The sequence below is a fragment of the Marmota marmota genome, unplaced genomic scaffold, assembly GCF_001458135.2.
Source record: "Marmota marmota marmota unplaced genomic scaffold, marMar, whole genome shotgun sequence".
NCBI classification, from domain to species: domain Eukaryota; kingdom Metazoa; phylum Chordata; class Mammalia; order Rodentia; family Sciuridae; genus Marmota; species Marmota marmota.
This window is the reverse complement of record NW_026000082.1, coordinates 20018395-20046033: the sequence shown is the minus strand read 5'-3', so window position 1 is coordinate 20046033 and position 27639 is coordinate 20018395. Positions and strand designations below refer to the sequence as shown.

The 27639-nt window shown below is 44.4% G+C and overlaps 3 protein-coding genes across 9 annotated transcripts in view; 1 reads left to right on the top strand and 2 right to left on the bottom strand.

The window, feature by feature from the left end:
- Positions 1–430: 430 nt before the first annotated feature.
- On the bottom strand, positions 431–8361 carry Hectd3 (HECT domain E3 ubiquitin protein ligase 3). 2 transcript variants are annotated; one of them, XR_007352046.1, is made up of 21 exons: positions 7650–8361; positions 7312–7472; positions 6951–7043; positions 6737–6872; positions 6340–6455; positions 6140–6253; positions 5909–5991; positions 5241–5406; positions 4961–5042; positions 4197–4379; positions 4002–4054; positions 3774–3838; positions 3513–3616; positions 3121–3240; positions 2914–3003; positions 2470–2676; positions 2181–2264; positions 1962–2036; positions 1773–1854; positions 1584–1655; positions 431–1445 (listed from the first exon to the last, which is right to left on the bottom strand). XR_007352046.1 is itself a non-coding variant. In XM_015485087.2 (21 exons), the coding sequence occupies exons 1-21, from the start codon at positions 8016–8018 to the stop codon at positions 1361–1363; spliced, it is 2586 nt and encodes an 861-aa protein (XP_015340573.1). In that variant the 5' UTR covers positions 8019–8352; the 3' UTR covers positions 431–1360. The 2 variants fall into 2 exon arrangements, 1 of the variants encoding a protein (XP_015340573.1); XM_015485087.2 differs by having other exon boundaries at positions 2135–2264; positions 7650–8352.
- Positions 8362–9115: 754 nt separating this feature from the next.
- Positions 9116–12555, top strand: Urod (uroporphyrinogen decarboxylase). 6 transcript variants are annotated; one of them, XM_048815493.1, is made up of 10 exons: positions 9116–9254; positions 9833–9945; positions 10040–10119; positions 10192–10254; positions 10629–10853; positions 10939–11100; positions 11450–11587; positions 11751–11851; positions 11953–12019; positions 12322–12555. In XM_048815493.1, the coding sequence occupies exons 1-10, from the start codon at positions 9133–9135 to the stop codon at positions 12481–12483; spliced, it is 1233 nt and encodes a 410-aa protein (XP_048671450.1). In that variant the 5' UTR covers positions 9116–9132; the 3' UTR covers positions 12484–12555. The 6 variants fall into 6 exon arrangements, with proteins under 6 accessions (XP_048671450.1, XP_048671451.1, XP_015340571.2 ...); XM_015485086.2 differs by having other exon boundaries at positions 9117–9254; positions 10629–10826; XM_048815494.1 differs by lacking the exon at positions 10192–10254.
- Positions 12556–12610: 55 nt separating this feature from the next.
- The window catches only part of Zswim5 (zinc finger SWIM-type containing 5), a 189010-nt gene continuing 173981 nt past the window's right edge, over positions 12611–27639 (bottom strand). The window contains exons 12-14 of the mRNA XM_015485084.2: positions 17918–18081; positions 17204–17285; positions 12611–16251 (exon numbers count right to left, since the gene is read on the bottom strand). Of these exons, the coding sequence (XP_015340570.1) occupies positions 15389–16251; positions 17204–17285; positions 17918–18081 (1109 nt within the window). The 3' untranslated portion in view covers positions 12611–15388. The remainder of the gene's footprint in view (positions 16252–17203; positions 17286–17917; positions 18082–27639) is intronic.

Sequence of the window (27639 nt, the reverse complement as noted above, 5' to 3'; positions counted from 1 at the left end):
CACACTGGGTCTCTGCACCTTAGTGCATACAGGAGGCAGGTGAGAGTTGGCAGTGATGTTGCTACTTTCATGTTTGTCAAAATCCTCAACTGGCTGGTTTGTCAGTCATCCCAAGGATTTGTTCTTTGATGTGACATTCTTCTCCCTACTTGGTTCCAGAAGTGGACTTCCAAATCACTACAACTATCTTAGAAGATGCCAGGCCAGCAGTGCCACCCAACACACTCCTGGGCCCTTATTTCCCTACCCCATCCATTCCAGATGTAATGTCTGTCACTGAGAAGCCCCATCACTCCAACTAGGCATGTATTTCCTTGGCTACCAGTAGGGGATTACCTGAGGAAGGCTTTTCCAGGACATAGCAATCTTCCAGGTACTCCATGAGCCTAGCACACAGCCCAATAAACAGACTTTGAGCTCCAAGAACACATTTGAAGAAATGAATTCATCTGTTTATTCTATTTTCCCATGTGCAAGCCCTTCTTTTGAAGGAGTATCACGGAGGCCCTCAAGGGAGGGAGGGCTAGACAGGGGCTTGCATAGCCCTAGGAGCAAGTTTAAAGTCTAGACTTCATTTTAGAGTAGGGTAAAGGGGTACTATTGAAATTTCAGAGAGGACATAACTGGTCTTTAACCTGTGCAAAATCTTGGGGATAAAATAGCAGATGGGGACTCAGGCTGGAGGTGATACAGAAGTGATGAATATGAGGTGGTGGTCAAGATTTAATGCTGCTGAGTGGATGTAGGTTCTGAACCAGGAAAGGCAGTGGCACTTTTGTCAGTTGAGACTGGGTTGGAGCAAGGACAAATCTCACCTCTGGTATGGAGGGTGAGGAGGAAAAGACCAGTATGTGAGGGAGAAGATGATCAGCCTGGCTTTATTGTTGGGATAGGTGACCAAAGAGGATGACTATTATTTTCTATACATCCTTGGTTCTTTGCTTGGGGAGGGGCATACACCATCCTCTAAAGTTTTTAAAAAATTGAGCCATGGCTGAAACCAGAAAAGGAAAAAAAAAAAAATAGGTGGAATTGAAAATGGAAGTAAAATCCATGGGGTGGGGAGCTGGGTGGCCCCCTTCAAGTAGCTCAGGCCTGGCAGCTTGTGCTGGGCTTGTGGAAGAGTCCCTCTCACAGAGGCTAAGTACCTCAGGAAGCAAGCCCCAGCACAGTAGGGCTTGTGTTTCTGCGGGGGTGGACCACCAGTGTCAAGTCACCGCCCCTGCTCCAACCCCACACATGAGCAGGGCTCACTGAAGATTTCCGGAACATGGCAGCTCTCACCAGGAGCATGGACCCAGACTGGAAAGGGAAGGTGTGCTCTCCTAGGTGAGGGCAATGGGGCCTGAGCAGGGATGCCTCACTCCTCCCAGGGGCTCATGTCAGTGTCGATGGCCACACAGTTGTAGGCGGCATAGCGGAGCTTCTCCTCGCATACTTTGGCGCTGTGGGGAGTAAGGCAGGGCTCAGTCGGGCCCCTCCACCACTCCCAAGGGCAAGTGGGCTCCAGTTTGTGCATTTCACTGCCAGAAGTCCTCCCATACCAAGGATGCCACCCCAGGCTGGAGCCTAGGAAAACCCACCTGACATAGTGTGGTAGGAAGAGGGTGCTAGAGCAGGTGGAAGACTCAGGCAGCGCATCTGTGGTCTCATATCTGGGGGTGTTGAGGGACCACAGATTAGGAGGTTTGCAGGGGCACGTGAGTGTATGTGTGTGTGTGTGTGTGTGTAGGGTGGGCACCTCCGGCTGTCTCTGCTGTACTTGCACTCACCCCAGCTTGTCTGGGTAGATGTAGATCCGTGCTGGCAGGCGGCTGCGGCCTGTCACAAAACGCAGGAAGCGGCTCCGGTCCTCTGGATGGAGGAGAAGGAAATGAGGGAGGTTCTACAGCTTCTACCCTGATTCTGAATCCCATAAGCAGAGTCCCAGTACAAGCATCACTCTGCCCTCCTCCACTGACCATTGGTGAAATTGTTCAGCGCCTCCCAAAAATACTGCACCCGCGTGTCAGATGGCTCGAAGTCCTCAAATCGAGCTGGAGGGGATAATGTCAGAATTCATTCTTAGGTTTCACCCTGTCTAGTCCTTAAGCTCCATCCCCTGAGCTTCACTGCTCCAGCATCTAGAACTCACTGAGCTTGCGTAGAGCATCCACAGTGACCTCTGGGTCCCCACACACCTTCTTCTCCAACTCTTGCCAGGTCAACAAGTCCAATACAGCCTGCGGCACCACCTTCAGCAGACCTGCCTGCATGGCCGCCACCTGGGGAGGAGAGAAAGGCCTAGCTGGGAGAGAAGGCACAACTCTTAGCTTCCTTTGGGGGCATCTCTTTACCCCTCTGATCAGTAGGAGTGTGGGGCAGAGTTATGGTGGGGGCCAAAGTTCTTAAGATTGGTCCTAGTGGCCTATCAGGAAGGGTTTGGGGTATTTGAGGCTGGGGCTGAGGGTAGTTGTGCCTGGCTGCTACCTGCTCCTTGCTCTCCTCTAGCCGTGCCTTCTGCACCAGTTGGATGAAACGACAACGGTCCTCGTATCCCACTATGATGCCTGTGCCCCCAGGGATCAGTTCTACCACCTTTTGGTCACTCAAGACGGTGGTAAATGTTAGCTCCTTCCCAAACTTGAACTCAAATGTCTCCTTGTCCATTCCCTCCATCACTTCCAGGAGCTTCACCTGGGAGTTGGGGAGAAGCAGGGAGATCAGTATTTCATTAGGGAGGCAGTCTCTGTTCTTTCTTCAAGATGCTCACAGGGAAGTAGAGAGGCAGCCTGGCAAGGCAATCCCCAGACAGGCAATTGGGAGTGAGGGGGCCAGTACAAGGCTGTGGAAGCCTGGAGACAATGCCTAACCAGCCTTGAAAGCTGAGGAAGACATCCTGCAGGAAATGGCATTGGTCTAGTCCCTACTCACCAGCACTGAGTCCACAGCTGGGAAGTCCTTGCTCCAGCTCACCTCCTCACCAGAGAGCTGCTTCCACACAAAACCAGGCAGAGCCAGGACCTGTGTACACAAACACTCACTATAGTTTGTCTTCTCACCTTGAGCTGCACAGGTTTGTTGGCTTTTCCTTCCAGGGACCTAGGCTGATCTGATAGTGCTGTGGATCAGGCTACTCACCAGGAACTCCTTACCCCGAAGGGCAGCCCCCATCAGTTGTCCGATCCACTCATACTTGGCAAAATCTCGGCAGGAAGGATTGGGTACATACATGTCCCGGGCCTCACCAGTGCCGTTGCCCTGCCCCAGAGATAGAGCTGTCAGCATGGCAGGCAATGGAGCCCACTTTATTGCCCTAAACACCTTAAAGAGTTCCCCCAAAATCTCTTTGGGATCCCTGTATGACCCTTCTGAATGTACAAAAGCTTCTCCTTTCCCTGTCTGCCCAAAGGCATTCCTGGGTAGCTCAGTCCCTCTTCTATTCTCTCTAGCTCATTCTGGCACCTGAGAGGTTTGCAGAGATGGAATGGTAGAAACCTGGGGGAGTGGAGGTTATGGGGGTGGGAGATTACCTGGTTGGCTGTGCGCACAAAGAAGGGCAGAGGCACAGGGGTGTCAGCAGAGCTAGGGCACAGCTCTTCTGACATATCTGCCAGGCTGTCTCGGAAACCACCCCCTGAAATGACAGATGTTCTCAGCGGGCACAAGAGCCCAGTCCTTAGAATATGTTTATAAGCAGGCTTCCTATCTTTATTAGCTGGTGACCCCAGAAGCCTCTACAACTCTAATAAGGCAACAAGCCGGACCCCTGTCTTCCTTTTGCAAGGCCTTACCTTGGTCAATGATGCCTTCAGCAATGAATTTACACTCCCACCACTGGTCATAGCGCATGGGCCATCTATTAGTAGGGGTAGATCTCTATTATACTGGGTTATGATTCAGCAGCCAGACATGAGACAGCAAAAGAGCTACAGAGTGGTGATGGTGAGGGGTGTCAGGAACAGTGTGCGGGTGTATGTGTGCACAGTTCCCTGACCAAGTCCCTTACCCTCATGCCATACCTGTAGTCCAGGGGCTTTTCATACTTGTCAGAGGGTTTGAGGCCTTCATAAACCTGGGGGGAGGGAAAGGGGAGGGAGTTGTCTGTGTCAAGGCCTGGTCCTTTCTTGCCCAAAGACTTTGCTCAGGCCCCTCTAGGCTTGGGCCCATAGGCCTTTTACTGAGCTTCCCTCAGTCTAACCCTAGGTGGTCCAGACCTGGGTAAAGACTGCATTCTTGCAGGCAGGGTCCCGAGAGGGGCAGGCACGATGTTCCATGGCAAGGCGACGGTTAATGTACAGGCGTGGCATGAAGCTGGGCTTGCTGCTCTCTGAGTCACGCAAGCACTGGGCCACCAGGCTGGGTCGCTGGCGTGACAGCAGTAGGAACTGCTTCACTTGCTGAAGAGGAGAGGTGGCCAGAACAGGATCAATGGACAGTTAGCTTCTCTCCAGGCTCTGGAAACTTCCTCTATCCCTGGTCTCAATTTCACCATTCCATTCCATTCCAAGCCCAGTCCATTCCCTGTCCTTGCCTCCAGGGGGAGCTTTCTAAAACAAAAAATCTGACATTGTCTTTACCTTAATTAAAACTTTTCCAATGACTCCATAGACTGGGACAAAGTCCCTGCTTCATAGCCTGGCCCTCAGAGCCCTCACCTGCTAGGTCCTGCTTCCTGCCCAGCCCCTACCAGCCTTATCCCCACGTCATCCTCACACCTACCTGCATACTTTTCTTGAGTCATATGGAGCTGCTGGTAGCTAGTGCACACATTTCACACAAGTTGCCCTGCCCCTGCTGTCACCTCTTCTCCCCAGCCCATGTGCATTCTGTATGCTCATCTGGGAAAATCCCCCCAAACATTAAATTTTGATCTTTCGTGTCTGCCTTTCTTCTTGGTTCCCTACAGTAGGTCTTAGGAACTCTGTTGAAGAATGAAATCTGTAAGAGCAGGAAAGGAGAGCCCACTGACCAAGCTCACCTTAATCTCACTGAAGGTGCCCAGTGTGTGGTCCCATGCAGGCACCAGGTGGTGCAGGACACTGTCTAGGATCTTGATGAATCTGGGATGGTGGATAAAGATAATGGCAGCTAAAGAGTTTGGCATAGATGTAAGACTCCCCAACTCTCCATACATTGGGACTGAAGGTAGGGTCAGGAGCTACTCTGACTTTTAGAGCAGAACTGAGGCCTGATCCACACAGACACACAAAGCTGAAGGAAGGGGGAAGGGAATGGCCTGCAGGCCCAGGACCAGTCACCTCTGCAGGAGGACAGCTCTACGGTACAGTACTTCTGGATCAGTGCCTTCTAGGCGTGGATATCGCACCAGACTGGCTGGCTGGAAGAGGTCTGCATTCAACCCTAGTTCCCGCTGTCTTGATGACTTGATCTTGACCCCTCGAAGACGAACATCGATGCCATCATCTGGGCAAGGGATCAGGGTGAGGTCATTTACTGAATTTGCTGTCTTCTTGGCCCTGAGATCAGGGAATGGCTCCTTAATGCTCAGCCTTTTGTCATCCTATGACTTGGAACCTTAGGGATCCTATTCTATCACCTGGTTCTTTGCTAGCACCTCTATAATGCTGGCATGCTTGAATGTCTCAACTTCTCTTCTAGGTGAGTCCAACCACTCCTATGGTTTTAAGGCCATAGGTTTATATGATACCTCTCGCTTGGCTCTGGCCCCACACCTTCAAATCCTGGAGTTAGTCCAGCCATCATCTCATCATCTTCGCTTGCCCATATCAAGACCCAGGGGCTCCTTTTCCTTTTTTTTTTTTTTACACATTTTTAAAAAAATTGGTGCATTATAATTATACATAATAGTGGGATTTGTAACATATTTGTACATATACATGATATAATGATATAATTTGGTCAATATTGTTCCCCAGTCCCTTTCCCTTATAGTCTTTAGACCCACCTCGGCACTCCACAATGCGGATCTCGATGATTGGCAAGTGGACTGTCATGTCCTCCAAGACGCAGACATCCCCAATCAGGGTCCTGAGGAGATGGGTGTGAGGCACTTCAGACAGTCGATGCCTCAGGCCTTTAGGGATTGCTGGGATCCCACCCAAGTTTAAGCATCCAAGCTGGATGGTCTCATTGCTAGAATCACATCCCACCTCCTACCCCAGGCCGGCCTGCTCACTCGTCAATGCTCACGTCACTCAACTTCTTCAGGTTGTCCCCTTCGCCCCCATAGACTACCACTCGCTTAGGCATAAAATTGTCATCTGTGGTATCCACTGTGAGTAGCAGCTTCCTAAGGGGGTCAGAGTGTGCACTGAGTCTCTATGCACCCACAGGCACATGAGTCACCCAACCCAGGTCTGCTCAGAGCCTACTCACTTGACAATGGTGCCCTTCTTCATAGTAAGCCGTACCCAGTGCTGGCACTGGGACCCATCACTCTCCCAGTAAGTATCCGCATTGCTGTCCGTCAGGCAGGACACATTGAATTCCTCCTAAGGAGAGACAGAGTGGTGGGGTCAGCTGTTACCCTCACTTCTGCTTTGGGACAGGGAGCAGAAGACAGAAAGCATAGTGAAGATGGGCTAAAAGGGCAACTGATATGGGGTAAAGGTATGATTAGGGTAAGGTAGGAGGGAGTCTAGGGGTTCCTATAGGACTTCCAAGATGGGGAGCTGGACTGAGTGTGGCCCTGGTTTGGAGGTGGGAAATCTGGATCTAACCTTGAGGGATGCGACTATATTTTGCCTCAAGAGGGAGGAGTCCCAGCACCCACCGTGTAGGAGGACACGTCTATGCTCTCCACATACTGCTTCACGCTACCCAGGTTCTCATCCTCCTTGCCCAGGTGGTCATACAAGAAGTGGATCAGGTCCTCGTCGCACTCGTAGGTCCATGTTGGGGGCACATAGCTAAGCAACCCCAAGCCCCTAATTAGGCTGGGCCCAGACTTGGAGCTCCCTCCTCCCCATCTGGTACAGCTCACTCACAGTAGCCTTTGTACAGCTTCTGTGTATGCCTCCGCTGGTTGAGGCCTTGATCCGAGGCGATGTGAGTATGTCAGGTCCACCACCTGTTCCCATCTGTGGGCACACAGTTGAGGGTGGGTGGGTGGGAAGGCATGAGTGGACAGCAGGATATCACCAGCAGGATCTGGAACCTTCTCCAGAGCTCTAGCTCCTTGCCTCCATAGCTCTATGCCAACTCCCTCAGGTCCTGTTCCTTTCTGCTCTTAATGTTACCTCCATTTCAAAATCCTCCCCCGCCAATCCCCACCCTGGATGTGTTGGTGGTCCCAGCCCCTCATTGCCCGATATCCTATAGCAAGCCCTGCCCCTTCAAGTGCAGGACCTGAGCACTGGTCGGTAGTCCACGCCAAAGAGCTGCTGCTGCCGCTGGAGGTGGTCAGGAGTGTCGATGGGTACAAGGCGGGCCCCGCCCTCCGCTGGGCGGCATACCAGCAGCCAGCCTTCGTCCAGTCCGCAGTCACCCAGGTGTTCCGCCAGCTGCTCCTGCAGGGACCGCCAGATGGGGACAGCCATCAGGGAACTGCTCAGCTGCTCGCCCTGCCCAGCCCAGGGTAAAGGGCGCCGAATACAGTGCCAGCTCAATATAGGGCAGGAAAGGGGAACGGAGACGTTTCTGGACGCGGAGATCTTTGGAGGAGCCTCGGGTAGGCCAGAGCTTACCTTGGTCAGTTTTACCCAGAGACCATGGCCGTTGCATAGCTCCTCGCCCGTGGTGCGCACACAGGCGCCGCGCCGAAGTTCGATGCTGTCGCGGGCTGCACGAAGGGGCCCAGAGGCGGTTCCAGGGGCTGGGCCCGAGGCACCCACACGCAGCCCTAGGCCCTCTGCCTCCCACACCGGCAGCATCACGCGCGACGGTCCTGCCGGGTCCTTGTAAAGCTTGTACAGCACCTCTCGCGGCACGAAAGCCAGCGCTGCCGGCAGCGGTCGCCCGGCGCGGAGGCTCCGTGCTGCCTCCGCCAAGAAGCGCACGCGACCCAGCAGCTGCCTTGGGGACTCTAGCGCCGCGCCCGGGCCAGGGCCTGCCATGGCGATCTAGCTGAGGGACACCAGGAGTAATTCTGCCCTGGGAGCACCAGCCGCGACCACAGCAGAGCTTCCCACCACGCCCTGCTCCGCCTTAGGCCAACCTTCGCCGTATGTTCTAGACTAAGCGCATCCTACACTTTTGCTGTATAATCCTGAGAACTCTGATGGTCAATGCAATTACACGTACATCTGTGTCCTCCCACCCAGCCAGCCAGACCCAAGATTAGTGGTTTCTACCTGACCAATTTCCCTCTCTCCATTCCTATCGCTACTATCATTTTATCTCCAATGCTCCTACCCTAGTTCAAGTCACTACCCTATCTATCCTGTATCATTACAATAGCCTTTCTCCCCACCCAGCTTTCTTTCTTTTTTTTTTTTTTGTACTGAGGATTGAACCCAGAGGTGCTCAACCATTGAGCCACATCCCCAGACCTTTTACATATTTTATTTAGAGACAGGATCTAACTTGATAAGTGCCTCACTAAATTGCTGAGGCTGGTTTTGAGCTCTCAATCTTCCTGCCTCAGCCTGCTGAGCCGCTGGAATTACAGGCATGCGCCTGGGTGGTGTAATTAACATATTTGGGAGAATGGTGCCTTCCCTGACCACTGACAGGAGGCTTAAGTCATTCCGGATCGATTGCAACTCCTAATCCCAGGATATTTACAGTCATTTTCTATTTAATATGATTGCCAGGGGCTGGGGATGTGGCTCAAGCGGTAGCGCGCTCGCCTGGCATGCGTGCGGCCCTGGATCGATCCTCAACACCACATACAAATAAAGATGTTGTGTCCGCCGAAAAAACTAAACAATAAATATTAAAATAATAATAATAATAATATGATTGCCAATTTCCGTTTCCCCATCAGACTGGAAGAGCAGTTTGTTCTTAAAAGCAGGGGCTGTGTTGCTCAGCGCGCTAACCTTAGAGGTCATCACATGAGAACAAATTCCTCACCCTACCTGAAAAAGTAGTTTCAATGGAGTTCTTTTGGGCTTTTGTTGTTGCGTCGCTACAATGGACTTTACGGTGAAAGTGATTGGGGTCCTCCAGGCAGCAGCCGGGGCAGCCCTAGAGCTGTCAGTGGAGCCCAATCACGTGGTTTTCAACATGGCGAACCCCTTGGTTTACTTCAGGAAGGGGCGGAGCTTGGACTGGGGCCGGCTCAAATTCATGTGTGTGTTGATTCTGCGCGCAGTTACTGAGTTTACCATGGAAGCGAACGGTTTGGGGTGAGTTCTATGCTGCAAGCGGGGTGGCTAGCGAGACTTGGGATCTGAATTTTCCAACTCAGTTATCTGTCCCTATACCCTCATATTCCTGGAGTTCTCCCATTGTGGACTCCTGTCGCTGGGATCCCGAATGCTCCCAACTATGGGATTTCTGAGACCTTCATTTCAGGGACCGTTTTATGGACTGCGTCCTCCAGACATTCTCTTAGGGGATGCCCCAGAACTTCTAACTAGGATTTCTATTCTGGGACCATCTATTCTGCTCCTTTTTTGACTATTTCCCAGCCTGGAGATTCATTAGTCTAGTGACCATTTCCCTCAAAACTATTCTTACTGGGCTTTTAGAGCTTGGGAGGGCTGGGAGTACGTGTAGGAAAGCGGCCCCAGCGCGGGCCCTTGAGTCTGTGTACCACCTGATAGGCAGAGAGGAGGCCTAATGCGCGGGGAGCCACAGTTTGCTAGCTGGTCTGGAGGAGGTAGATAGCAGTGCCCGATTGAATCGACTTTAAGAACCCTTGCTTTCACCATCCACCGGCTTAGCGTATTGATTCCGTCCCCCAACCCCATCTGATCACTAGATCTCAGAATTTTCCGGAGCTGAAGAATGACACGTTCCTTCGAGCAGCCTGGGGAGAGGAAACAGACTACACTCCTGTTTGGTGCATGCGGCAGGCAGGCCGCTACTTACCAGGTCAGGGTCAGGGCCCAGAATTCTAGATAACTGGGGAGACAGGGGAGGATTCTGGAGGCCTGAAAGTTGAGGTCTGTCTTCCTTCTCTCGGCAGAATTTAGGGAAACCAGGGCTACCCAGGACTTTTTCAGCACCTGTCGCTCTCCTGAGGCCTGTTGTGAACTGACTTTGCAGGTGAGGGGTCCACAGAGGGAGGTATTTATGCCTACAGCTTGCCACCTAGCAACTCGTTTCCATTCCCTACAGCCACTGCGTCGGTTCCCTCTGGATGCTGCCATCATCTTCTCCGACATCCTTGTTGTACCCCAGGTACCCACTTAAACCCGATTCTGAAATGTGTAAAAAAAAAAAAAAAAGAGAAAGGAAGAAAAGGATTCCTTGGAAATCTTATTAGTCCTGCCAAGATTCAAGATAAATACATATCATAGCTGGATAGAGGGAAAAATTAAGACTGAAAGAGATGAGTTTAGCTGAGTTTTATTCTCCATTTCCTTTCCTACTGGTATGGGCTGAACAGAACAGACTTTTTGAGACAAGGTCTCAATAAGCTGCTGAGAGCCTCACTAAATTGCTGAGGCTGGCCTTGAACTTGTGATCCTCCTATCTCAGCCTCCCAAGTCTTTGGAATTACAGGTATACTTTGCTGCACCTGGCTGGGATCCAGTTGTTTTATCCCCCTCCAGGCATTGGGCATGGAGGTGACCATGGTACCTGGCAAAGGACCCAGCTTCCCAGAGCCATTAAGAGAAGAGCGGGATCTAGAACGTCTACGGGATCCAGAAGTAGTGACCTCTGAGCTGGGCTATGTGTTCCAAGCTATCACACTTACCCGACAACAGCTGGCTGGGCGTGTGCCACTGATTGGCTTTGCTGGTGCCCCGGTAATATGGGAAAAGCAGGGGATTGGGGTATGACTCTGGCATATCTGGTGTAGACAGGGAAGGAAGTGTCAGTGTGGCTTCTGCACTGTGACATCTTTGTATCCTTCTGCAGTGGACCCTGATGACATACATGGTTGAGGGTGGCAGCTCAAGTACTATGGCTCAGTCCAAGCGCTGGCTCTACCAAAGACCTCAGGCCAGTCACCAGCTGCTTCGCATCCTCACTGATGCTCTGGTCCCATATCTAGTAGGACAAGTAGCTGCTGGTGCCCAGGTGAGTCCTGAGGGGGAGACAAATAGGCTGGGGTTTGGACTATAAGAATAAAAAACAATAGTCTCCTGAACTGGAGAGGGCAGGGATCTTATATTGGCCTTGATCTGGCTAGAGCAGCCAAGCCCACCCTGACCCTGGGGTGAGGGTGGGGGCTTAATACTCTTGAGTGAAAATCAAAGCTAGCATTGGGATCTGGAGAAGGCAAACTTTTTGACTGGAACTGGGTTTATAGGCTCAGGCAGTATCAGGGCTTAGTCACCTGGGAAAATGATGCACATTCTGTATATGGAACCTGAGGTATTTCTTTTTTTTTTTTTTCTTATTTTTCTTCACCACCCTGTAACTATAGGCATTACAGCTCTTTGAGTCCCATGCAGGGCATCTTGGCCCACAGCTCTTCAACAAGTTTGCACTGCCCTATATCCGTGATGTGGCCAAGCGAGTAAAAGCCAGGCTGCAGGAGGCAGGCCTGGCACCTGTGCCCATGGTGAGGATTGGGATAGGTTGAATAAAGGTGGGTCTGTGGAGTATTCAGGGTAAGTCTTGCATGGACTGAAGTGACCACAGGAGGGCAGCAGAAGTGCATCCAAGAAAGGTTAGTGGGCACAGCAAGGCCCTAAGTGTAATCTCAGATCCGCTTTTTCCTCCAGATCATCTTTGCTAAGGATGGGCATTTTGCCCTGGAGGAGCTGGCCCAGGCTGGCTATGAGGTGGTTGGGCTTGACTGGACAGTGGCCCCAAAGAAAGCCCGGTGAGTGATAGAGGTTGGACCTTTGAGATTAAGGCAGGGGTTGCCGGTGGGAAGCTGCCAAGTATGCAGTCACCAGAATGTGTTCCTGGTTCTGCCTCTAGGGAACGTGTGGGGAAGTCGGTGACCCTGCAGGGCAATCTGGACCCCTGTGCCCTGTATGCATCTGAGGTAATAATCAGGGCCTCTATGGGTGCACAAGTTTGTCTCTCTGATATGGCTATGTGATTATGTGTCTGATGTATTTGTCTCTCTTCTCTACTCCATACATACAACGTAAGCCTGTGAAAGGCAAGAATTTTTGCTGTTGTTCATTTGTTTTTTCTTAGTGTCTGGCCCATATACAATATCTGATAAATTTTATTGATTAAATGATAAAATAACACCAAGTAAAAGCATGCCTACGTGTGTATGTTACTATTAGGCATAGGGAGGACAGAGGCTTATAGATCTCCCTATTTTCGGTCCCCCAGGAGGAGATTGGGCGATTGGTGCAGCAGATGCTTGATGACTTTGGGCCAAAACGCTACATTGCCAACCTAGGCCATGGGCTTTACCCTGACATGGACCCAGAACACGTAGGGGCCTTTGTGGATGCTGTGCACAGACATTCACGTCTACTTCGACAGAATTAAGCATATATACCTCTTCCCTTAAGTATATGGATGATTGTTTTCTGGAAAATAAAGTTCCATAATTGAAGTCTAGTATGTGGTTTTTTTATTTTTATTTATTTTTTTTTTAGTTTTCAGTGGACCTTTATTTATATGTGGTGTTGAGAATCAAACCCAGTGCCTCACATATAACTAGCTCTATCACTGAGCTACAACCCCACCCCTAGTATGTGGTTTTGCTTATGAGAGATTGTGCTCTAATCTTCAGTTCTTTCCTTCCCTGGAGCCTCCCCTGTATCCCCTCCCACAAGTCTCAAGGCTCAGTTATCAGTGAACATGGACTATTGCACTTAAAGTTAGGGTTCTCACTACCATTATGCCTTCATATATCCAAGTCCCACAACTTCAAGGAGTTGGGTAAAGCTTCCTAGAAGTTGGGACTATGACACTGCATAGAAAGGGATGGGTTACCCACAGCATACAAAGCCCAAATTAATAGGCTTTGTGTCTGGGGAAGAAGGGGAATACTGATCAAAGAGAGGCACAGAAGTGCCTAAAACACTTCAGGGAGTCCTAGAAAGAAAGAAAGATGCAATCTAGGTAAGGAGGGAGAAGCTAAGGAACCCTCAGCTTTGACACTAAATGATGAGGAAGACAAAGACTCAAAGCTAAGCTGTTTGGGATTTAAGCCTTAGAATAGGCCAACACCAAGGCAAGAAGGCCTCTGAAGCTACAAGGCCCTCTGGCACTCAAGTGTTGCTTTGTATTATTTTCTGAGCAAACCCTTTAATTTTCTCAGGATCTTGGGATCCTGCCCATCATGGTGACACCTTTGAGGACAAGCTTCTGAGGTGCTTGTGAACTCTGCAGAGGAGTCTTGTGTGGCAGGAAATTCTTCATTTGTCATTTTCTACATCCCTGTTAGGTCCAAACAGTTCCTTGTCCCAGCTAGAGCAATGCAGAAGCAGAGAAGGGCCTCATTTATTGAGAGAACACAAGTTCTACTTTTAGAAAAATGATCTTTTCTGTGATTCATGATTTATTCATAGAAAAGCACTGTGAATTCACACACTTGCTAAAAAAGGGCAATCGTGATACAGAAATGGAAGTGGCTTCTCTTGTTTACCAACCCATTGGGCTGAGATGTTGTAGGGGCCCTTGGCTGGAGGGCAAGACTTTAGTAGCCACAAACAGCAAATACAACTTTCTGGTCAGTTTGGAATAAAAAAGATGACAAACAGTTTTCCAAGAGGAAAATAAAGCAGACAGGTTCTTGGTTCACACTCTAGCTATATCACCCATTCCCTATCAAACCCCATCCCAACTCAGGAACTAAGACACAAAAAACAGTAAACACCCAAGACACTGGTATCCAATTGACTCTTCTGAATGCTCTTGCTACCTCCTATAATAACTCCAGGTTGAACTCCAGGGTCAGGAAGGTAGCAGGAACATGATACACTGTGGAAGTCAGTTAGGGCTAAGATAAGGGTTGCCCACTTGATGGAAAAGGGAAAGGCCAAGGGATACCAGCCTTAATCTCCAAATCAGTGACCGCTGGGACTATGACAAAAGCAGGCAGAGGAAGCTTGAGGTAGAAAGGCAGGGGGAGAAAGCACGTATGGATGAGAATTGTAGAGCTGAAGCAGCCAATCTTAGAACAGAGGGGACACTGGTGCTTAGAAGCTTGTTTGTCAAGAAAGAATGGTGAAGGGAGGTGCATAGAGATGGGAACAAATGTTCAGTTGTTGAGAGAGATTGAGAGGAAGGGGGAAGAGAGATCTGGCAGAAAAAGAAGGGACACATTCATGCAGATCTTCCAACATGAATACAGACATACCCATGTAGAAATATCTCAGTTACACTTATAAAGACACACAGATCCATGAACAGCAGGCATACACACACAGACACAGTCATTTATAACTTGTACTCATGTGCCCAGATACACACATATACTAATCATGCAAACATGAGTACACTTAGTTATGTATTTTCACACATGCACAAATGAAACAGTGAACACACAAACCCACAGTCCAACGCACACATGTATCACATACACAAATTAGAGATGAAACCAGATACTCTCTAACATAAAGGTGACCAGAGTAGATGAATATTATGAGCTCAAATGGCTTCCCAGACCTTCACTTTCTCCCTGCACTTGTTACTGAGGTGTCCAGCAGGCTCCTGGAGAGGTTGTGTGAGGCAGGATCAAGAGATCAGTGTCCTCATAGCAAGAGTCTTAAGTCCAGTATTGGCCTCTCCCTCACCCACCACTGGACTTCAGATGCCCTGTTTACAGGCTGGGGTTTCTGCATAGACAAGCTTGGAATTCATTTTAATTGGCCATTTTTCTCCCTGCCACCCCTACTTGTCCATTGCTAACAGCATACACTCTGCAAGGGAAACCTGAGAAATGGTTGTGAGTCTCCTCAGAAAACAAGCCTATCCTCCCACCCACAGCTACTTTAAGTGCCCATCAAATCAGAACCAGAATTATAAATAGTTACAACTTTACAATTATTGGCAACACATATACTATAATATTTACAGTACCATAAATGCTTCTGTTTCTCTGGTTAAGCAATCCCTGAGACGGAACAGTGTCTGTGTTTGCCAAGGGAGATAGGGCCAATGCCCAGGACACGCAGGATATAGGGGCGTGAGGTGGCATGTTGTGGGATTTCTGATCAATCTGCAGGGCCCAGCTCCTCCAGGAACAGTGGGCTGTAGTGAGAAGTTTGCCAAGGCATAAAAATTGGCTAGAGTTGGACTCTTTCTAATCTTAGCCCTGTGGTCCTTTGGCCTCAGCCATAGGTGCTCAGAGTCCTCCCAGGGTAGACAAATGCTTCAGTGTCCTTGGCCTGACTTGATGGTACCTGGATGCCCAGGCTGCCCTGGAAGTAAGCTATCTGCTTTCTCAGCCAAAGCGCTCTCGAACCAGCAGCATCAGCTTCTTCTTGCCTTTGTAAATCTGTTTGAGGTTGTCAATGAACTGAGCAAATTGCAAGTGGCCATCCTGTGGCAGCAGGAAAGTCTCCCGAGCCTTGCTCAGAAACTCAATGAACTCTCCATAGTGGCGAGGGCTGATGTGTGTCAGGCGTGAGTGTGTAGTGTTGATATAGGCATTGATGGTGGCATCCAGCAGCTGGCGCAATGGAGCTTTGTCAGTTGACATGAGCTTTCCAGAGCTGCGGCGGCCTGGGATGCCAGCCAGGCCAGGTGCAGTCACTGTGCAGCGCCGCAGGATGTCTGAAAGCACAGTGGCACAATGCACACTCTTCACCACTAGGGGGATGAGGGCTGCCAACTCATTCTTGCCCAGCGAGTGGCTGAGGGCACAAGCCCAGAGCACATCATTAATGGCCGGGTGGGTGTCCTGGTTATAGGCCAGGTTAAGATGGCTCATGGCCAGTGAGGCCAGCTTGAAGGCACGTAGCGGATAGCCACGGAGCTCCATGTAGCGGGCAATGGTGAACAGCTGTGAATGGGTCATACCACCAGCGGCAGCATCAATGGCAATCTGGTAGGCTGCCTCAAAGGCGATGTGGTCTTTCTCACAGAGTGTGAGGGCTGACAGGGCACAGCTCTGTGGATCCTTCATAGCACACTGCAGGGCCAGTGTGCGAGCACAACTAGCCAGTTCCTCCCGCTGTGGGTAATCAAGACTGAGACGCAGGATAGTGGTATGGGATACAGCTGTAGCAGCTACAATACTAGTAGCCTCGGTGGGGGTGAAGAGTGTATACCAGCTCTGCAAGATGCTCACCAGGGCCTGCACACCTGTCAGGGAGAGCCTGAGCTCAGCAGTGGCCATCCAGGTCCTGATGCAGGTCTGCCCAGATTACCATTTGGGGTCTGAACTTGGCCTGCAGAGATGAGTTCTCCCTCCTCCACAGCAGCCTTGAGATGATCTGAGGCAAACCAGGGCAAGGGGAACATCCCAGATGGCCAGACCCTGTTTGGGGTCTCTTCCCACCCCTTCCTTGCCCAGGTCAGAGGGTTAAAGGTCTCTGCAAGGCTCTTAGCCCCTCCAATGGATAGAACAACAGAGCCTGTGGTTTGCAAGCCTCAAGGCAGGGGTTGCAGGTCCACCTGGGGTTTCTACCTAAAGTGGGGCCTCTGGAGGTAAAACTCTTGTGCTGGTGCTTTGGGCTCTAGAAGGTATCCCAAGCCTCCAAGTTGTCTGAAGTTTCTCAGAAGCATGGCAGGGACTGGAACCACTACCTCCTAAGGGAGCACCTGAGTATTGGGGGCTGAAAATGCATCATTCAGATTTGTCTCTGAGGATTAAAGTACAGCTGAGACAGGCACAGTGGCACATGCCTATAATCCCAGCAGCTTGGGAGGCTGAGGCAGGAGAATTGTGAGTTCAAAGCCAGCCTCAAAAATTTAATGAGGCATTAAGTAACCCAGTGAGACCCTGTCTCTAAATAAAATTCAAAATAGGGCTGGGGATGTGGCTCAGTGGTTGAGTGCCCCTGAGTTCAATCCCTGGTACCCAAAATAAATAAATAATTAAGTGTTGCTGACATCAGGACATGGTACAACCAGTGAGGGCAGAGCTTGAACTGACTAAATAGAGGCCATTTTTTCCTATTAGCAGCCTCTCCTTTTCTAGGACACAAGGAATGGGTATGTGACAGCTCATCAGCCTGTCCCAAGAGTTGGGCCTAAAAATTTCCCTAGGAGTACTAGAAATTTCCCTGGGGGTAGAGTGAGGTAGGAGACTCACCCACTTCTGTAGCACAGGTCACCAACCATCGTACCATTTCCCTGCGCCTCCAGTTAAGGGTTGATAAGGTCATCCGCATCACCTGGGAACAAAAGAAGCATATCTAGTTGGCTAAGCCTGACTATTATGACCTCTTTCTCCCCACTTCCTTTTGCCATTCATTCATGCAAATATTTTTTGGTGCCTTAAACAGTGGTCTTGCGAGCTGTGGTTGTGGCTCAGTGGTAGAGTGCTTGCCTGGCACATGCAAGATCCTGGGTTCAATCCTCAGCACCACATAAAAATAAATAAATAAAATACATGTATTGTGTCCAACTACAGCTAAATATAAATATAAAAAATGAAAACAAAAGAAACAGTGCTCTTTCCCCTGGTAAGTATGGACAGGTTTAATTTCTGCTTGACATCTCTCTTTAGATAAGAAGCTTCTCTAATAACCCAAAACAAAGAAAATTCCTATACTTTGCTTGGCTCAGAAGAATGGAGAGGTGGGGAGAAGGTGGGGATCCCTTACAGCCTAAAGCTATTCTACTTCTGGCCTTAACCTAAAAATGGAACCCAGTTTACAACCCAATTTGCTTTATGCCTAGCTTGGAATTTGTGTTCTGGGGACAAAGAACCAGACTTGGTCCACATTCAGCCCCTTAGGGATCTTATCTTCTGCAAATTGTCACTATACCAGAAGCCTGGGAACAGATCACTCCTACCCCATACCTGTAATCCTAGCTCCAGGGCTACGTTGAGCAAGGTGCTGTCTGTACCACTGTCCGTGGGAGTAGCAATCTTGAATGCATCTTGGGCCAGTTTAAAGATGAGGGAGGAAGAATGGATGTGCTTCTGTATTGCTTCCAGAATAGTTCGGAGTCTCAGAGTATCCCCTGAAGGCGTTGAGAGAAGGGGCACTGATAAGGTTTGCCTTAAAGTTTCCCTAGGCAGCCAGTTGATCACAATAAATACTGGTTGAAATATCAATTTGTAGAATGCTCCTGAATGATACCATCCCTTCTGGGTAGCCAAGCTGTCTCCAATGAACTCACTGGTAGCTCATTCTGTATCTAGGTATCCATATGAATTCACTTCTTTACACCTTTTCCTCTTTCCCTACTCTTCATCCACTATATCCTTAGGCTTTTTAGAGATGAAAAACAATTTTCTTTCTTTTTTTTTTTTTTTGAAAATCAATTTTCTTGAACACCTAAATTTTGAGAACCTCTTACACAGGTGGCCAGAAGCCAAATAACTGTCAAAATAATAAAAAAAAGTATGCAGTTCATTTGTGTGTGTGTATTTGTGTGTGGTTCTGAGGATTGAACCCAGGTGTGCTTTACCACTGAACAATGTACCCACTCCTATTTATTTTGAGTCCTATTTTATTTTATTAAGTTGCTAATGCTGGCCTTGAACTTGTGATCCTCCTATGTCAGCCTCCTGAGTTGCTGTGATTACAGGCACGCACCACCATGCCTAGCTATGCGGATCCCACTATTTTCTTTTCTTTTCTTTTTTCTTTTAGATTTCTTTTAGATTCCATTTTTCTAACAAAAAAGATAAATAGCAGTGTGTATGTAGTGTATGTACATAAATACATATTTTTGGTACCTGGGACTGAACTCAGGGGCACTTAACCACTGAGCCACATCCCAAGCCCATTTTTGTATTTTATTTATAGTCTCACTGAGTTGCTTAGTGCCTTGCTAAGTTGCTGAGGCTGGCTTTGAACTTGAAATTTTCCTGCCTCAGCCTCCTGAGCTGCTGGGATTATAGGTGTGCGCTACTGTGCCTGGCCACTATTTGCTTTTTCTGGAGAAAAGGGGAGCTAGGCGAACACTTCCTATTCTATAGACAAAGATTCTATACAAAGAACTAGTACATGGAGTTAAGGAACTGTATCACCATATGAAACAATGGTTGTTTCATGAAGGCAGTATAAAAAATTAGTGTATCTTATGAAGGGTAAATATGTGAACTAAAGACAACAAAACTATGTCTTATGATTTGCTTTGCAGTTGTTGATAAAGTCAAAGAGGCATGAGTTTAGGCTTTGGAGTAAAATACACTGAGGACTGAATCTGGTATAGCCATTAAATAATTCAGTTACTATTTCTATAAAATGAGAACTGTAACCTTCAGGATTGTTTTGAAAATTATAAACAATTTGTGCATAGTTAATAGTCTATGATTCCATTTTTCTAACAAAAAAGATAAATATCAGTGTGTATGTAGTGTATGTGCATAAATACAAATAGAAAATCTCCAGAACTATTTATACTAATGTCTTATAATAATTATCTTTTCCTTTCTTTCTTTAAATACTGGGGATGGAACCCAGGGACACTCTACTACTGAGCTACATCCCCAGCCCTTTTTATTTTTTGAGATAAGACCTGGCCCAGGCTGGCCTCTAACTTGTGATCCTCCTGCATTGGCCTCCCGAGTAGATGGAATTACAGGCATACACCAGAGCACCTGGCTTGTAATAGTTAATATTTGAGTATCAGGATTATAGAAGAGATTTCCTTTATTCTTCTATTATTTTTTTAAAGTGATTTTAAAATTAATAGACTTTTTAGACCAGTTTTATATTTACAGAAAACTGAGCAGATAGTACAGAATTCCCATACATCCTGTTATTAACATCTTACACAGTGTGATAGATGCGATGAACCAATATTGATTATATTAACTCAAGTCTTTATGTTATGGTCCATTCTGTATCATATTAATTCTATGGTTCAGACAAATTCATAATGTCATGTACCTGCCATTAATTACAGTATCACATAGAAAAGTTTCACTGCCTTCAAAGTTTCCTGTGCTTCACCTTTTTAAACCTTCCCCCTTCTCCCAAACCTCTGGCAATTATAATGTCTCCATAGTTTTATCTTTTCCAGAATGTACAACTGGAATTGTTCAGCATGTAACCTTTTCAGATTGCAATGCACATTTAAGGTTATTTAAGGTTCGTCATGTCTTTCTTCATGGCTTGATAGTTCTCCTCCCCCCCTTTTAAAATTGGAACACTGCAATTGTAAACAATGACACAATTTTTGTTACATATTTATATGTGCACACAATATAACAATATAATTTGGCCAATACCACTTCCCACCATTTACCTCTCCCCCTCTGGAAAGTTCATTTCTTTTTTTTCTTTAAAAAAATTTTTTTAGATGTTGATGGACCTTTATTTTATTCATTTATTTATACTCTGTGTTCAAAATTGAACCCAGTGCCTCACATAGGCTAGGCAAGCACTCTACCACTGAGCCACAACACCAATCCCAAGTTCATTTCTTTTTATTGCTAAATAATATTCCACTGTATGGATATACCCATTTTGTTTATCAATGCACCTTTTGAAGGACATCTTGACTGCCTCCAATTTTGGGAAAATATAAATAAAGATACTATAAACATGTACAGGTTTTAGTATGGACATAAGTTTTCAACTCATTTGGCTAAATATATAGAAGCATGACTGCTAGATCATATGGTAACATTATATTTAGTTTTGTAAAAAACTGCCAAACTAGCTTCCAAAATGGTTGTACTATTTTGCATTCTCACCAGCAATGAATAAGGGTTCCTGTTGCTCCACATATTACCAGTATTTAGTGTCATTTGGATTGCAGCATTCTAACAGCTTATGCAGCAATATCTCTCTATTGTTTTGGGTTATTTTCTCATTGTTGAGTTTTAAGAGTTGATTTGTATATTGGGATACAAGTCCTTTATCAGATATGTTTTTCAAATAATTTTTCAGCCTGCATCTTGTGCATTTTCATTTTTCTTTACATTAAGTTAATTTTATTTGTTCAAGGGCTCATACTGGAAGCATTAAATCAAGCCAGGACTTTGATTCTGTGAGCTCATATCCCATATTAAGGAAGAGCAAACTATGGTCCATATACATGGATTATGAACTAGAGCCTCAAGGTTAATCATATTGTAGTTTTTAAATTTTCTACAGTCCAGAACTCAGAAGTCATAGGGCTTTTAGGTCCTTCTGGGCATTCCACAGGGTATCTGCACTTTCACTGAACTAGGCAAACTTATCAGCTTTTCGTTAATAATGCTGGTTAATCCCCAAGCATTAAGGATACATGGAAGATTATATCATACACCCTCACCACCATTGTTGACACTAGATGAATTGACTCCTTTATCATTATGTGATGGCTCTCATTATTTTGCCTGCTTCCCCCAAGAGATAGCACCTTTTCTATGTTGTCCTGGCCAGGCCTCAATTCCTGGGTTCAAGCAGTACTCCCGACTCAGGCCTCCTAAGTACCTGAGACTACGAGGGTGCACCATTGTGCTTGGCCCATGACTTCATCTTATATAAGATTTGAGCATCCTTGGATTTAGGTGTTCATTTGGGGGTTCCAGAATTTCCCAGATACCAAGGGACGATAGATGAGATCCTTTAGCATCAAGGGCCTATTGATCTGTCCATATCCCCCTATTATCTGTTCACTTTTAGATCTGATCATAGTGAATTTATCACTCATTGTTAAAAGAACATGCCATCTCTCCTTTCAAACTCAGTATTCCTGAGCACTCCAGGGAGGGAAGGTAATGCCTAAGCACTTATCTGCACAAGGATTTCACTTCCTTTGCTCAGTTTATTCCCAGGCCTTTTATTCTTTTGTGTTATATGATAAATATGATTGGAAAAATTTCCCTTTGGTAGCTCACTGTTAGTATTCAGAAATTCAACTGATTTTTGTATGTTGATTTTGCATACTATAACCTTGCTGAATATATTGATTAATTATAACAATTTTGTGTTTTTAAAAAATGACATCTTTAAGGTTTTCTATATGTAAGATCATATTGTTAGCAAACAATTGACAATTTACCTTTGTCCTTTCTGATTTAAATGACCATTATTTCTTTTTCTTACCTAACTATTTTGTCCAGGATGTCATTGCTATATTGAATAGAAAGAGCAAGAGTAGTACTTTTGCTAAGGATCTTTCACATAGAGCTTTATTATGTGGAGATAATTTCCTTCTATTCCTAGTTTCATGAGAATTCCTGTTCCATGTTGAATTTTAGAAAATTCCTTTTCTGTATCTACTGAGATGAACATGAGATTTTGTATCCTTTATTCTGTTAATCTAGTGTATCATAATTGATTTTTGTATGGTAATAACTATCCATGCATTCCAGGTATAGACCTCACTTCTTCTGATGCATGATCTTTTTAACATACAGTTGGATTCACTTTATTTTTAAAGAATCATTTACTTGGATACCAAATTCTAGTTGATCATTTCTTCTTTCAATACTTTAAATATTTCACTCCACTTTCTTCTTGTTTGCATAGTTTGTGAAGTCTGATGTATTTTTCCCCCTTATTTCTCTATAGGCAAGATGGTTTTATTCTATGGTTTCTTTCAAGGGTTTCTCTTTGTCATTGTTTTTCTGTATTTTGAATATGATATACCTAGAATATTTTTATTATTCATTCTGTTTGGTGTCTGTGAGCTTCTTGGATTTAGGTGTCTGTCATAATACTGGAAGACTCAAAGCCAATATTACTTCAAATACTTCTCCTTTCTCTTCCTTTTCATATTGCCACTCCGAATATGTTATACCATTTGTAATTGTCCCACAGTTCTCAGATAGTCTTTTTATTCATTTTTTCTCTCTGCATTTCAATTTGCAAAGTTTTTATTGACATTTATAATTTTTCAAAAATTAAATATTCTTGGACTGGAGTTGTATAGCTCAGTGATAGAGTGCTTGCCTTGTATGTGTGGGGCACTGGGTTTGATCCTCAGCACCACATAAAAATAAAAAATTGAAGGTGTCGTGTCCATCTACAACTAAAAAAATTTAAAAAAACAAACAAAAAATTAAATATTCTCATGGTTCAATATTCAAAAGGTGTAAAAGGTAAATAAAAGTTCTTTTTCTTCCACACTTGTTCTTTGTTCACTCATATCTAACTTTATATACAATCAATTTTATCAGGTTTTTTTGCATTTTTTCAATATATTCTATATATATTAAGAAAATCATTTTTTAAAAAATATTTATTTTTCAGTTGGACACAATATCTTTATTTATTTATTTTTATGTGGTGCTGAGGATGGAACCCAGGGCCTCGCATGTGCTAGGCGAGCGCTCTACCGCTGAGCCACAATCCCAGCCACAAGAAAATCATTTTCTCTTCCTTAAAAAATCAAATGATAGGGCTGAGGTTGTGGCTCGGCGGTAGAGCTCTCACCTAGCATGTGCAGGGCTCTGGGTTCGATCCTCAACACCACATAAAAATAAATAAACAAAATGAAGGTATTTTGTACAACTAAAAAATAAATATTTTTTAAAAAATCAAATAATAGCATAGTATAGACAAAGATTTGCATGTTATTTCCCACATATCATGTATCTCTAAGATGTGATCTCAGAGATTATATCATATTGATACATAAAGAACTTCTTATTCTTTTACATTATTGCCTACTATTCTTTTTTAAAAATTCTTTCTTTCTTTATTTTTTTTAGTTATACATGACAGCAGAATGAAAAATTTTGACATATAATACATACATGAAATGCACATACATCAATCATATTGTCAGTTCTATTCTGCTGCCCTTCCTATCCTCCTTACTCCTCCCTTCCTCTCCCATCCTTTCTCTCTATCCAATCTAATGTGACACACTTTTTTTTCTCTTTCTCATTACATCATATATGTATTCTGTATAATAATGAGGTTCTCCTTCCATCTTCCGTGCAACTCCCCTTCTCCTTCTTTTTCCCTCCCACCTCTCTTCCCTATTTAGTGTTAGTCTTCTTCTCATGTTCTTCTTCCCTATCCCATTTTGAGTCACCCCCCTTATATCAGAGAAGACATTCGTCATTTGTTTTTTAGGGATTGATTGCCTACTATTCTATTTATTCATTTGAATGTGTCTTGGGACTTAGAATTTTTCAAATTTCAGAAAGATAATCTGTGTATGTATCATACGTAATATTTTCTGTGGGTCTGGGGCAGCATCTCATAATTAAACACATTACTATTTCCATAGGGAATATATGAATATTCACAGTATGGAGGAGCAAAATTTACATGATAGTACATTCATATAGTAGTAAAATGATAAATAAGATAGTATAATAAATCTAAATATTCAATAAAACCTTAAACTAAGCTTGCAATAAGTATTTGTTACATCAGGTTTCTTGAGGACCTCTGGTTTTGTGGAAAAAAGGTTTTATAAGTATTACTATTGTCACTGAAGATTAGAACTGGTCACTCAAGTTGGGCAAGGAATAGGTTTAATGATGAAGCAACATTATACAATAGATGGCCTTTATGTGTAGCGCTGGTGGGTGGTATAGTTCAGTGGTAGAATGCTTGCCTAGAATGTGCAAAGTCCTGAGTTTGATCCCCAGTATGGCAAAAAATAAATAAAATTAAAAATTAAAAAAGTATAGTTCTAGGTCATGTCTCATTAATATGGATTTTTACATAAGCAGTCTCTTCAATTAAGTAAAGAACTATAATCTATTTTCACTGATAAGTGTGTATTATTTATGATCAAGTAACTGTTTTCATATTTGCCCTGTATGAAGTTTATGGAGATTTTTTTCCATATGTATTACATATCATCATCATCACTACTGGTCTTATGCTTATTCATGTTAACACAATTTTAGCAATTTTTTTAATCATACAAGGATATTTATACAATAGGCACGTGACTTAAGATATTCAGTGTTTTTTAAAATATCAGCTGTTCTAAATCACTGCTTCTATGACTTCAGTAATCACATAGTAATGTGGAGAATTTGTTAAAACAGATTATTTGGCTAAACCCCTAGAGATGCTAATTCAGGAGCTGGGTCTGAGAATTTGCATTTCCATCCAGCTCCAGGAGATGCTATTGATACTCCTGATTCTCTCACCATACTTTGAGCAGCAAAGCTATGACTTATTTAGCAAATACACTTTCTAGTGTAATAAGACTACATATCTTCTCATTAGTGACACAAAACCTTTCAAAGTCTATATCTACAGGTAGGTTCACTTTCAATTAATTCAAACAAAGTATGTTAAATATTTAACAATAATTCTAAATATCAACAACTATGTAAGTGGGATCATTAAGAAACATCTTTCCAAGCTTCTGCAATAACTCTTTTAGGAAGACTTGAGAGTCAAGTGCTGCAAGTATAGAGTATAAAAATAAAAAACACATATTCTTCATTGGCAGTAAAATGTTTTGGTCACAAGGCGGTATTATAGATGTTGCAATCACACAAAGTAAACGGTGCAAATGTTATTTTCACAAAAAGTTCAAGAGGGGGATGTGAAGAATAGAAATAATAAATCCAATTACATAATTTTCATCCATTCCAGCTGTGTGCAATGAAATCATGTTACTGGTACATATTATTGAACTAGTTAAAATATCTGATTAACCATGCATCTTTGTACACAAAAATAAACAAACTATAAACACCTTTTGGAACATTTTGGCAACTGGCTTTCCTAGCTTTATGTGTCTGCTGCCTTGGCATATCCTAAAAACTTTCAGCTTGTGCTAACTGTTCTTAAAACTTCTTGTGTTTGCCCATCAATCACTGTCAATGTGCATTTAAAAAAATTTTTTTTTTTAGTTGTAGATGGACACAATACCTTTATTTTATTTATTTATTTTTATGTGGTGCTGAGGATCGAAACCTGCAGTACCTCATGCATGTGAAGCAAGTGCTCTACCACTAAGCCACAACCCCAGCCCCTGTTAATGTGTATTTTTAAAAAATATAGGCCATAACAGAGTTGTTTCATCAGACCTACATATATGTTAGAACCAAAATCTTAGTGAATCTGTCAATATAATTTTCATCTTCAGGATAAGCAGAAGTTTTTTCATTATAGATTTTTAGATTATACCATAATGCTTTTTAAAACATAATTTAAAATCTCTTACATTTTAATTTTTTTTTTTTACATTTTACATGTATTTACCATGTACAACATGTTTTGGAGTATATATATATTATGGAATGACTAAATCTAGCTAATTAACACATATTACCTCATGTAGCTAATAATTTTTGTGGTAAGAACACTTTACATTTACTCTCTTAGCATTTTTCAAGAATACAATATATTATAGCTGGGCATGGTGGCAAATGCCTGTAGTCCCAGTTATTCAGGAGACCCAGGCAGGAAGATCGCTAGAGTTCATGGTCAGCCTGGGCAACATAGCAAGACCTCAACTCAAGGGGGTGGGGGGAGAATACATTATTAACTATAGTCACCATGATGTATAATAGATCTCTTAAATATATTCCTCATTTTTAACTGAAATTTCATATCTTTTGACTACTATCTCCCTCAACCTCTGGTATCTATCATTCTACTATTTTATGTGATCACTTTTTTTTTTTTTTAAGAGAGAGAGGAGGGAGGGAGGGAGGGGGGGAGAAAGAGAGAGAGAGAGAGAGAGAGAATTTTTTAAATATTTATTTTTAAGTTTTCGGTGGACACAACATCTTTATTTTATTTTTATGTGGTGCTGAGGATCGGGCCCAGCGCCCTGCACATGCCAGGCGAGCATGTTATCGCTTGAGCCACATCCCTAGTCCCTATGTGATCACTTTTTAAGATTTCATATATGAGTAAGATAATGTTTTTCTGTGCCTGGCTTATTTCAATTAACACAATACTCTCCAAGTTCATCCATGTGGTCACAAATGGTGGGATTTCTTTCTTTTTTTAATGACTGAACAACAGCATCCCATTGTGTGCGTGTGTATACATATATGCCATATTTTCTTTATTCATTCATCCATTGATAGACATTTAGGTTGATTCTATATCAAGGCTATTATGAAAAATGTTGCAATAAACAGGAGAAGTCAGATATCTCTTCAACATACTGACTTCACTTCTTTTTAATTTATACCCAGTAGTGGGATTACTGTATTTACATCATGATGCATCATAAATTACTGCAGCCCATCTTCTGATATTCTGTGCTTACCTTAAATGTTTAATCCTTCACGGCATATTCTAGTTTAAAGACCAAAAAACCAATCAGTGACATATTCATACTCATTTATTATTGAAGCCATTCAATTATGATTAAGTCAACATCTTTTCTCTCTCTCTCTCTCTCTGGTGGTACCAGGGTTTGAGCTCGGGGCCTTACACATGCTAGACAAATCTTCTACCACTGAGCCCAACATCTTTATTTTTCATCCTCTAAAATTTTTTTGTCTAGTCTTCATTAGTTTTGGTCCTTTTCAACACTATAAAACCTCAATGCCTTGTCTATTTTTCAACTCATAAGTGGTGTTAATTTCCACGCCATATTCTTTTTTTTTTTTTTTTGAGAGAGAGAGAGAGAGAGAGAGAGAGAGAGAGAGAGAGAATTTTTAATATTTATTTTTTAGGTTTTTTTTTTTTT